The sequence below is a fragment of the Molothrus ater genome, chromosome 1 (assembly GCF_012460135.2).
Source record: "Molothrus ater isolate BHLD 08-10-18 breed brown headed cowbird chromosome 1, BPBGC_Mater_1.1, whole genome shotgun sequence".
NCBI lineage: Eukaryota > Metazoa > Chordata > Aves > Passeriformes > Icteridae > Molothrus > Molothrus ater.
The window spans coordinates 79,441,179-79,453,533 of record NC_050478.2 but is presented as its reverse complement, the minus strand read 5'-3'; the positions used below and the strand labels follow the sequence as shown (position 1 = coordinate 79,453,533).

The window sequence follows — 12,355 nt, the reverse complement described above, 5'->3', positions numbered from 1 at the left end:
TGCTTGTTTTCCTATGCAACACAATGAATTTGTTGTCCAAGTAGTGAAAAAAGCATGATATTTTTCCAGCCTTACCTTCTTTATTTATACAGCAAGCAAACTATCAACTAGGAAATAAATCTTGGAACATAATCTTGAGGAATTTCAACTAATATTAATGAGCAATAGGGCTTAGTTTTCCATAGATACACAAACACAAAAAAAAACCCCCCAAAAAACTAGCTTTGCATTTACCTTCTTGAAGGTAAGTTCTGATACAATATTTACTACCAAAAAGTAACAATGTTCAAAACAATTAATCTTTATTCAAGGTAAAATTAAGCACACAGGAGGAGTGCTTATGCACACATAAGTGATAGGAGCACTAAATATTTGTCAGGATTTTTCAAAGACACCAAAGTTAATGTCACTATAAGATGTAGCATTTATAAGCCTATTGTATAGGTCTATTGAGAATAATTTTATAAAAACACCATAATGGAGTCTATGATTTAGAAATAATATTTTTAGAAGTGTTCCACTGTGTATGTAACCACATAATAATGTTTGCATTGAAAATCAGAAAAGAACAAAAGAACTCCTGGAAACCTTTTTTTTTTTAGCATTACTTGACATCACAGAGAAGTGCTACTCCACGGAGTACCCAGTGCTCTGGAGGCTGGCGAGTTTTAAGATCCATAGCAGCAATGAAATTAAGGTCTGTTCGACTGCTCTTTTTGTAGACTGGACATGAATATAGACGTGGATCTTTTGCAGCTGAAAAGACAGAAGAGACATAAAGAGCAATTAAACTAAGTTGAAAAAATGGGGCCCTAAGGGGTTGGTCATAAGGAAAATGGAAAACTGAACCCAAGTTCAATAGTACTCTGCTTTCTATTTGCTATTGCCAGTTGAAGGACATATATGGTTTGAAATTTCTTTAGGTTTAACATGAGCACCTAGGAAGTGATGCAAACCAATATATGTACATGGACACTCTAGAGTAATTAGTGCTCTTATTGGTTCAATCTGCCCACTGAACATTACTTCTTATCAATGTATTATGACAAAATAAAATTTCCCTGCTTTTGACCTGGTAACTTTCAAACTTGGTTTGAAATACGTTTCGTATTTGAGAGTACAAGTCATCAACTACTTCACTGCAGAATTAGAACAGTAGTCAAGTCATGCTCAGTACTTCTGTATTCATTATTTAGTATCTTGGCTGCTGATCACACCTTTTATAAAACATTAGCTATACAAAATAGCATGTTAGTAAGATTTGCTTTTAGAGGCTGGATGCTTTTCAACAGTTTTCCAATTTTATGTCACGCAGTGGATTATTCTAGTCTGTTTTACATCCCTATTCAACAGCATGTCCTATTCTATATGCAAAAACTCATCACATTAAGACAAATTACACATTTTCACAGCACTGTCCTTAAGCCCCATAAGTTTACTTTCCTTTCCTTCATTCCTTTACTGCCTCAAAGACAAAACATCTCCCACGACCTTACTCCACATCTTGCTTGCTTCCATGAGCTCAAAATCAGACTTTTCCAGGAAAATAAAAAAGGTTTTATAAATATACAGATATATATATTACGTGTATATATATATTTATATATATAAAAACATATTATCTATAAACACAATATATACCTGTATATGTATACACATGTGTGTGTGTATGTATGTATATAATCCATGAGTATCTTGTATGCTGTATATACACACATACGTATATTTTATATATATATATATATAAAAATTACATTCAGTTTTGGCATGAGTGAAAGATTATTTAGATCTATATTATGGAGGCTACAGAGATCACAGAGTTTATGTATAAGAAAAATGGCATTTAGGTCTGGGACATATATTGTCAATATCTACAGCTTACCTGTTATAAAGTTCTTAACACCATTAAGACCACGTGTAGAGACCTATCTAAATATTAGGAAAAGTGCCTGCTATCAATTATGAAGCAAGTCTGCTTCAGTGGAAGTCTAGGGAGTCCTCCCCATTGAAACACATTTGCTATGCATACAATGATATCAACAGCCTCAAGAAATCCCTACAAGCCCAAAAGATTTCAATGCAGTTAAATGAAACATTACTTTGAACTCAATGGAAATAACATCCTTTACAATACTGTTACTTACTGTTATTCTCTGCATATATCCTTATAACTGGCATCAGCTCGAAGAGCACCTTGGGCTTAGATTCTGTCAGTCTCATGTTTCTTCTGTCCCAACCAGCTCCTTCTAAATACAGCCCATACACGTAGACACCTTCTGAAGGAGGGCTTGTGATATCATCCTTCATCCATTTAGTGACTTCGTTGCACAGTACTACACTGTCAAGAGCCCATCCTTTGTTAGCTCTCGTTATTTCCTGCCGAAACCAGACAAAAGTTAGGTGATAAAATTTTCACATGAAAATTTCACTGCTTTTTCCCAGCAGTTATTAGAAATAAATTTTTATGGCCATAAAATATCATCTTCAGTACAAAAAAACCCCACCAATCCTTTACAATATCTGCGTTCACAGAAGTCTGACTTTTCTCTAAGGGAATGATGGCATAGCACTACAAGAAAGCTTTCAGTACTTTTGCCACTATACTTGATTTTAATTTCTTTCTATTATATAAAGTATCTAAAAACCATACCAAGTAACACAACCACTGGTAGCACAACCAATGCCAATGGTAGCCAGCTCTTGTGAGCACAAAAATTTCACATATTTGATGAGATGAGAAAACATTACCTGCATGTGGTAAGTGAAACATATTTTCTGGGGTTACCTTCCTTTTTCCTGCACCTCTACTCTTCAGTAACTGTATTCTTAATGAGTAAAAGCTCACTCAGCTATAAAGCTATGTAAAGAGACTGCAAAAAAACCTGTTAGTTAATGCACTGGACAAGACTCAACTCTCAGTTGCCCAGTTCTTTACTATGCCATGCAAATAAGTTGTGGCAAACCCAAGTTTCATCCTGGTCTTCCAATGGCTTCAAAAATCTTTCTTTGAAATAATTGGAAAGAATGCTTGCCCTGTACTGCAGTTACATGGATGATCTAAAAGAACTCAAGATTTATTGCTAAGTGATCATTGTGGATCTTTCTCTTTCTCACATTAAAGCCCAGAAACTCACTTTGGTATTTACTTGGCCTATTAGGCTGTTACATATCCACAGTTCCTTTTTACAGAACCAGAAAATTCTGTAGTTTCCACCTGTTTTGGATCCTGCTAGTAAACTGGGACTGTTCACACAAAAGAAATATTTTGTTACATAATTCCAAGGCTATATGCCTGAAATTTTAGATCACACTACCCAGACCTCAGAGTAGGAGGGGATACTTTTCCTACATCAAAAACCTTCATCCTCTTCTCCTAAAGTCTGGGCTTTTATTTTCCTGAGGTCCCATTGTATTTTCACCTGAGTATTCTTTTTGAATTTTTCACATTCCAGATGCTTACTGTCTCCAGTATGTCCCTTTATGCTGATCAACACAGTCATTTATTGTTTCCTTTTAATGTAAAAAAGTTGCTGAGCAGCCAACATACATATATTAGCAAACACATCAAATATCATACTTCTATGCATTAATAAAGGAAAGTCTTTCCCACTTCCTGAAGAAAGACTTAATCAGCTACTGAACAGCAGCAGTGAAATGTAAGACTAATTCTGAATAGCTTTTCAGCCCAGTCTCCAGTCAGGTAAGTACTGAACACAGAACAAAAGGGGGGGGCGGGGGAAGGCAAATTCATGGGCTTAATGGCCATTCTCAGAGATATTGCAATGGAAACATGAGACTTAATATTTTTCTAGTCTACCTTAATAACGTTGTAAGGTAGCCTCTACTTATTTGGGCCTTGGTCAACACAAGACACATAATTTAACACATTAGTGGTTGTTATACTAACAAAGTACATGTGAAGGGAGAGAAGTTCACTCAGGAAATGTTAGACAGTCACACATCTTCCCATGTGTATAAACTCATCCTTCAACAGACAATACATTTTATTTTTAAAGGTATGTGAAACAATAAGCAGAATAAGACTTCAAACAGAATTTACCTGTCTCACTGCAGTTAAAAATCCTTGAGGATTAAAAAACCCTGTCATCCAGAAACAGTTGGGTCGACTTTCAAAAATCCACTTGTAAAACTGGTGGTTTCTTTCTAGAAGCTCAGTAAACCAGAAACCAAGTGTACTGGAAGGCCAAGACACCTAAAAACAGTAAACACATTTTAAAATAGCATACTGATGTCAAGAAAAGCTACATCCTCCCACGGTAATAAACAATACAATATTAGCAAAGCATATTTGAAGATCATCTATCATAACTTGAATCTGATGCTTAAACTTTGCATCCCACTGAAACCTGAAGGAAATTCTTTCTCTGTTTAAATTCATGTCTACTATACCATTTACATGTTTAATGCTCTCTGTGGAATTGTCCATTTTATGACATTTTTGCAAGGTTAAACAGCTGTATAAGCTAAAAAGAAAAATTGTATACATGTCTTTATAATTCCAAGGTCAATATATCAAGACAACGTAATTTCTGTAGAGACTGTTCTGCATTTTATTCTTCTGAATAAAACCTAAGGAAAGCTGAACTTGGTCTATGGGGAGATATAGCTGTATTGTGAAGTTGTGAAGCATCTGTTTACATCTAGGATTTCTACCATGAAAACACTTTGTCAGTAGAAACAAAACAAGCAAACAACAACAACAAAAAACAAACACTTTTTTCTTTAAAAAAAAAAAATTCTTTCCATCAGTTGCTGTTAACAGGTCTAATTATCCCTGAAAACAATTTCTGTGGGGAGAGGCTGAGAGCTGGGATTGTTTAGCTTGAAGAAGAGAAGTCTTAAAGGAAGCTTAAATATGTTTATATCTCGTGTGGAGGAGAGAAGAAGATGGAGTCTGATCCTTTTCAGAAATTGGAGAGAAGGCAATGGGAACAAGATGTAATGTCAGAAATTCTGTTTCAACTTAGGAGTTTTTTGTTTGTTTGGCTGGTGGTTGGTTGATTTTTACAGCGAAGGTGATCAAACAGTAGAATGGGTTGCACCACTCTGATTCTGAAGACTCCTGGGAAATCTGATTTAACTGAGCCTGCTTTATAAAGTGTGATTAAACTACTCTGTCTCCATAGGTCCTTTCCAGCTTCTACTATTTTGCAATTATGTGGCTATTACTCACAGTGCGCTGATTTTGACAAAGATGGACAGGCCACCTCTACTTAACCCAGAAAAGGATGTCCAATAATTATATATGTCCAATAAATAACACCATCTTAGTCACTAATATGGGTGTTAATTTTAAAAATCCATCATCACATTTTAAATTTCTCTCCTCTCTCTGGGTTTTCATACTGCCAATATGTAAAAATGGCACATAGCTGCATCCTTCACATTCATTTCAATTTTCATAAATGAAAGAAGGCTTGTTTTGAGTATGTTTATTTTAGCACAAAATCTATTCCAGCAGTTGCACAGTTCTGGTTAAAATTTCTGAAACATAGTTTGAAAAAAATGTTTACTCTAAGTCTAGCAGTTTAATCTAGTCTTCAGAAATAGCTTTTTTTATTTCTTTCCAGAACAAGTGATGTACACCTACCTTTTTCCAGCTAGCAGGAATCCTTCCATCATACATGCAGTCTAAAGCATCCCTCAGATTTTCACTCATAACTATTGTCCCATCAATGGCAAGTTTTAGATCAGTCAGAGTGCTTCTCACTAAAGAAATAACTCTCTGCATTTGTTCTATCTCCTGTCGCAAAAATATGTGCATAGGTTGAAAAGGTCCCATGTTCTTTAGTCTTTCTTTTACCTGTTGGTAGAAAACCAAAGATCCTCCAATAGAAGTGAAAAAAACAAAATTGGATTTATGTCAATGTTAGGCCCCAATATGATCTTTGAGACATAACAATTTATTTATGAGCTTAAATGGTCAGTTTGGCACCCCTCTTGAATTATCTGTGAGCTCTCAGGAATTGTCTGTGAGCAAACACAGGATTTGTTCCAAGAGAAATCTGTGATGCTGAGACTGGCTATGTTTCCAGTCCAAGTCATGATTTAGTCTTTGAGCTAATGCCACTTAAAGAGCTGGTAGGCTGTTTACCTCAGTTCAAAGAATTCAGCTTTAGTTCCAACAAGAAGTTCCAAGGTTCTTTTTGAACAAACCAATCAAGAGTAATTTCCCCAGCTACTTTGCTCCAACACAGCAGCAATGCCTGGGAACTATCACAATATCAGGCCGTCTTGTATTCCGACCAAACTCACTGATACATTTTTAATCAAAAGTGTTAAAGTAACAAATAAACAGCTGCATTAACATAACTAGAAATTTTATAGTGTCAACAACTTCAGTTAAAAGCTAATGATCCTACCTCCCACATAGTGCAAATGACAATTTAAGCAATAACAGGTTTAATATTTCTGAAAAAGTTTTTACAAAAGCACTTCAGCACACATTTAATGACTTCATTATAAACATTAATAGCTTGGCCACACTTCTTTAAAATACAAAGTATTGTCTGCATGAATTAATTCAAACATGCTTTTAGAAAAGTTTTTGGGGTTTTGGGTTTGTTGGTTTGGGGTTTTTTAATCCATAAAAGGCAAGATAGAGCAAATGTTTTTGCCAGAATTTCATTAACTCACTTCAAATGGTACATAATCAGCAGGAAGTTTTTCCAGCATATCATCAGCCAGTCTGGCTACAACTGCCTCTCGAGTTTCACCTTTTCCACCAGAACTATCTTTAGGCTGAATACTGAGGATGGTGTCCAATACATCTCTGGAAACTTTACTTTGGTAGGTGATATCTGCATTGGGATGCAAACCAAACACCTCTGGTGTGTCATAAGCAGGAAGGCTCTACATAGTAAAATAGAAAAAGAGTACAACTGGAGATTTAAAAGCTAATCATTAAAAAAAAAAATCCAAACAAAAAAATCCCCAAACAAAAAAAAAAACCATAAAACTCAACACAAAACAAAACCAAATAAAAAACAGGAAAAAAAAAACATGATTACTGTTAAGTAACAAGCTAGATTTCTTCAAATAGCCTTATGCCAAATAACTTGCTGCGGTCTATTTGTCATGCCCCAGGCCAAATCACACCAAACAAATTGTGTTTTAACAACTATACGCTATATTAATAAAAAAATTTTTACTCTCATATATCTAGACCTTTCATTTCAAAGGTGTTGTACCCAATGTCTGGACTCCATTCGTTGCCCTCTTTAATAACTTTGTGCCCTTAGGTATGTCCCAGAAGCAAAACGCATGAAAAAGAAAATATATATTACTGTCATGAAGATGATAACATTGATAACAATAATTAGTTGTCACTAATAGATGTGCAAACTGCTAGAAATCAGTTTAAAAATCTGTGAATGAAAGACAAAACACAGGTACACAGAAAAAAAAGAGAAAAATTATAGGGAATCAGGAGCTTATGAGGAACAAGTGATTAGCTTTCATTTACCAACCTGTATGTACTGAAGGTATTGATCCACCACAGTACATTTGGGTATGCTGTATCCTTTGTAGAAGCTGAATTCCTGACTGAATGTGTTTTCACTGAACCAAATCTTTACAAAGGTGTTCATGAGTCTTTTGTCAAAGTCATCTGTCACACGACCACCATACTGGATCTCACCTATCATGTAACAAACAGTACTCCAAGAGATCCCCTAAAACCAAGCAGAAAGCACTGACTTCAGCTAATCCCCTTCTTATTTACTTAGACCTGCCTTAGTAAAAACAGCTGATGTACCATGTCTGTCCCATTTGAAAGAACGTTACTTTCCTATTACTTTTTCATTATAGTCTTGCATTCCCACAACACCTGCAAGGATTTCTCAAAATAGAATTCACCAACAAATTCAAGAGCATCTTGAAGATAGCAAGGTTACAGATATATTTGAATTCTCCTTTCACTTAAAATGCCAACTGCAAATTGCTCTGCCACAGACCTCTCTTTATGACAACTGACAATATGAAAGTGAGAAACACAGGAGACATTCTTGTATAATCGTTTAAAACAACTTTTGATTTCTTCATGCTGCAAAGTTAGGTGGGGGGGGCAAAGCTTATTTTTACTTGAAATAGATTTAAACAAAATAGTATTTTAAATATCCCTTTTTAATTAATTGACTTAATTCGAATTGAAAAGAAGGTCGATACTGCTAAGGTTTATATTTCTGAGATGGATGGAAAGGCTTTTTTTTTTTAATGTAGAGGTTAATACAGAAATTAAACATGCACTGGATTAGAAGTCTAAGTCTGCTGCTGTAGAGACAGATATACTTGAAATATTGAATATTTTTGGAAAAACAATAAGTTAAAATCACTCTTGTAGTTCAGTTATTAGGAAGCACCTACATACATTCCACTACTAGAAAGATCCATCATCTTAATCCACCTTTCCCACAAAATCATTAATTACCTTCTTGGTATCCATGCGATTCAAGTGGTTTTGAATGAACTGCACTGTAGCATTGAAATCAGCTTGATTAAACTCATAGGGAATATTCCAACCCAGAGAGCCAAACTTGCGTCTTTCCTGAACGGTGGAGTGCAGAAAGGCTACAGCATACAACAGTGGTTTCCACTGCACCATTTTACTGGCATCTAATAAATCCTGGCTGACACCTATTGATTGCAAATGGGCTTTATGAAAATCATTGTAATTGTCTTTTTCAAAATTACTTCAAACCAGTGCTAAAATATCACTCTAGAGATAGTCGCTTGGCTCTCTGCCTCTCCCAAGGGTAAATTATTGTCCTACAAAGTGTTCTGTGCTGGAGACAGTTCATAGCATGTTATTAAATTGTACAAATTAAAAGAGTAAACTTCAGGGGGAAAAAACCACAATTTACTAATAGTTGAATTCACATCAAGTTGCTTTCTGCAGAGAATCTTTTGTCCTTTATTTTATGTAGTGTAAAGAGCACTTGATAGCCAACCATATCATTTTTCTGCCAAAAGACAGAATATTAAAAAGTAAAACACTTTGAACTGAGATACTAGAAGCCAACACGTGAGAAAAGAAAAGGCATTCCCTGTTTTGTTATCCAATTAATTCTGACAACAGAACATCAGCAAATCATCTTAATTTTCAAAACAAAAAACTAAGATGTGCCTTGCATCATTGTGAACAGTTCCTCATATTGGCTTATATTTACTACCAGTTTAACATGACCACACAATAGCAACACAGTCCAAAATTTAATTTTAAATCATTACCATTCTAGCACTCACCACTGTATGTTCTCTTTAGTCCAGCTCTGAGCCCTTGTGGTGGTTCATTGGTAAACTTAATCGACATTTGAAGAAGGGTGATGGGGAATTGTTTGTGAATGTCAGTTGTCATCCACAGCCTAAAGCTTTCATGGACAGTCTCTGTCTCTATTACAGTGTCCATTAACTCATCCAGAAAGTCAAGTCCAAGGTGGCAGTTTTGCAGAAGTGCCCAACCTCCCTAGTTTCAAACAACAGAATTTTAAAAGTTATCAATGTTGTTCAAAAACTGAAATCACTCCTTGAGGGGAGTTAAGCTTTGGGCTGTTTCTTCTGAATATGGTGTTAGCTTATTTGGTTTTTTTTACCTGAACAAGTGGTTCCTACTTGTCTCATCTGGTCTTTTCAAATAGTCTCTACCTTTTCCATTTCAATACACTTAAAACATACCTTGTCATGACTACAGTGCTGATAGAAACTGATAAATTTTGACTTACATAAGGGAGCTCAGGAGTAGCTCCATAGAGCAACCTGCTAAACCTTGTTCCTCACAAGTGTCCCAGGCTTGGAAAATAACCAAATAAGCCTACAGAACTAATCTACTGCTATCAATCAATAGATGTCAAACTTTCTTATATGAATTACCTTATTTCTCATATAGGCATCTCACATACCTCTTCCCTAAGAGGGCTTGTGAGACAGTGAGGGAATGTAACTGCATTTCTCTTAACTAAACAAAAGCTGTTCTTTTCCCATCTTTTTGAATGGGTTTCTTCCCATTTGATTGATCAATTAGTTCCTTATGAGAAGTTAACAAGAATCTGAAGCAGAACTAAAACAGGTTATAAAAAGAAGCTCATAGCACAGAAGAGTAAGAGCAGTATTTTTACATCAGCAGGCAGAGCAGTAGTATAACCTGATGTGCAAATCATGTCAAATTGGAACATCTCACCTTTCTCATATAATTCCTCTTCCTGTAAAATGCCTGAGCTACCAGGCTGTTCCTCACAAGTCCAAATTCAGACTACAGCAATATGAAATAACTTGCTATACTACCTTGTTTTTCTCAAGTTTATATACCTATCAATAGCATATTTGGAATTCATTTTCTTCAATTAACAAAATACATCTATATTACTAAAAATAAAAAACTGAAAATATAATCTGAAATGCCTACAGAAGAATATTTACTGGTAATATAACCAAAAACCAAAAGAATCGATTCAACTATGTTCATCAGTCTGCAATCAACTATAGAAACTCCATTTTACATGAAAAGCACTCATTTTCAATGAAAAGCATCTGCACAGTATCAAGAAGCTTGTTGTGGCAAATTGAAGGAGTGTGAAAATACAGTTCTCTTGCTTAGGACTCTTATATAAATAAATGTAGGGGTTTGCATCAGCATTAACTACCCACCAAACTACATTATCTCATGGCAGGATTTTTATTTCTAAGTGTTTAATACAGAGAGAAAAAAATTCAGATTTTTGTTGCTTACATGAGCCATTGTCTGCTGTAGAAGTTTACGAGCATGGATTCCTTGCCCCTGGCCCATGGAAACACAACACGTTTCTGTCTTCAGTCTTTTTCCCAAAGCAATAATTGAGTCCGTAGGATCAGAGCCCATGGAAAGAAAGCATATGAGGGGAGTACGTGGATCTGACTCTTCCCATGTTTTCTCCAAGTCCAAGATGACTCCCTCTGCATATTTTTCCCCCATAGTGTCAGTGATATATTTTCTTGCCTATATTAAAAAGGGTAAATTTAACTTGTGACCTAACCATTTTATAATGCTTTCTTCCCAGTGTAAATGCTACCAAAAATTCAACTGAATACCAAAGGTGGCAAAAAATTTATATCAAAAATAAAAATACACAACAAGTTATTTTTAGATGTCAACACACCATACTGTCTTTGAAGGTGTTATTTCTTATAGCCTTATACAGCCAGTTAATTTTTTTTAATAATTATTATATTACATATATCTGCATGCATTGTTTTATATAATAACTATAATTAGAGTATAATAAAAATAATAACTTCTCTAAAAATTTAGAAAATTTTTAATGATTTAAGGATATCTCCATTAGATAGTGTAACTCTTAGCATCAAAATCTAGAAAAATAGGAGAAAAGGACTAAAGAGGGGCTTCAAAGCTCTTAAGGCTTTCTCACCTCCACAGTTAAGTAAGCAATGAATTAACAGTAGTAATGATTAAAATAACTATCACTAAGTGGACAATCCAAAGGAACAGGTAAAAACCATCTCTTATCCCTTCTTTATTTATCTTTAAAAATTCTAGATTATTGTTCTTTTTCACAAAGAAATAGAAAAGGCTCTTTCAAACAGTCTGAGATGATCTTTCTGGTACTCTTTCACCCCACACAGCTCTTGCCTTAGATAAATCTTCACTTCAATACCTCTGGTTACCTCTCAGAGACAAAAGACATAGAGCATTAAACATTTGATAAAGTATCAGTTTTCATAAAACCATCAAAAGATGAAAGTTTACCTTGCCCCATTAACAGCAGAGAGGAACTAATCTTATGTCTTTCAGACGCATAGCAGACATCATAGAGATATTTTTTATACAGTACTGCTTAACCTATTGACTGAAGTTACACCAATAACTGGTGAGATTTTCTCTGAATCCAATCACAATGTCTAAAGATATGCATCAATAAAAATTAATACCACACTTCAAGTGATGCATTCCAATTTCAGAAAGTCATCATTAATTGCTCTGAATTGCCAATAATTTTATCATTTTTTTGTTCTTTTGTACTGGAGAAGAACATAAAAGTTAAAAATAGGCTCCTAGAAGATTTTTTTTCTTTAAAAAAGATCTATTTAATAAACTTCAGCTCTGTAATTTTTTAATAGATGTCTTTAAATTGAGAGCTTTGAGCTGACTTTATTAAAGATATTTCTAAAGTGGTTCTAATTCTTCCATGCAAGAAATAGTTTCTCAATTAAATCGTTTTCAGTTTTCCCTCAGCTGGTCTAGTTCATTAAAATATTTTTTTACTTCAGTCTAACATGGGGACACTTCTAAAATTCTAGTGAGTAAGGAAGAACAGCCAAAAGTATCTTCTGAACTAATAAAGCA

The 12,355-nt window shown here is 34.8% G+C and overlaps 1 protein-coding gene across 1 annotated transcript in view; it reads right to left on the bottom strand.

Moving 5' to 3' along the window:
* Positions 1-285: 285 nt before the first annotated feature.
* Positions 286-12,355, bottom strand: part of DNAH5 (dynein axonemal heavy chain 5) — a 115,525-nt gene continuing 103,455 nt past the window's right edge. Inside the window, exons 71-79 of the mRNA XM_036378685.2 lie at positions 10,745-10,990; positions 9,265-9,484; positions 8,450-8,655; positions 7,491-7,694; positions 6,658-6,873; positions 5,612-5,824; positions 4,061-4,213; positions 2,145-2,376; positions 286-756 (exon numbers count right to left, since the gene is read on the bottom strand). Of these exons, the coding sequence (XP_036234578.1) occupies positions 605-756; positions 2,145-2,376; positions 4,061-4,213; positions 5,612-5,824; positions 6,658-6,873; positions 7,491-7,694; positions 8,450-8,655; positions 9,265-9,484; positions 10,745-10,990 (1,842 nt within the window). The 3' untranslated portion in view covers positions 286-604. The remainder of the gene's footprint in view (positions 757-2,144; positions 2,377-4,060; positions 4,214-5,611; positions 5,825-6,657; positions 6,874-7,490; positions 7,695-8,449; positions 8,656-9,264; positions 9,485-10,744; positions 10,991-12,355) is intronic.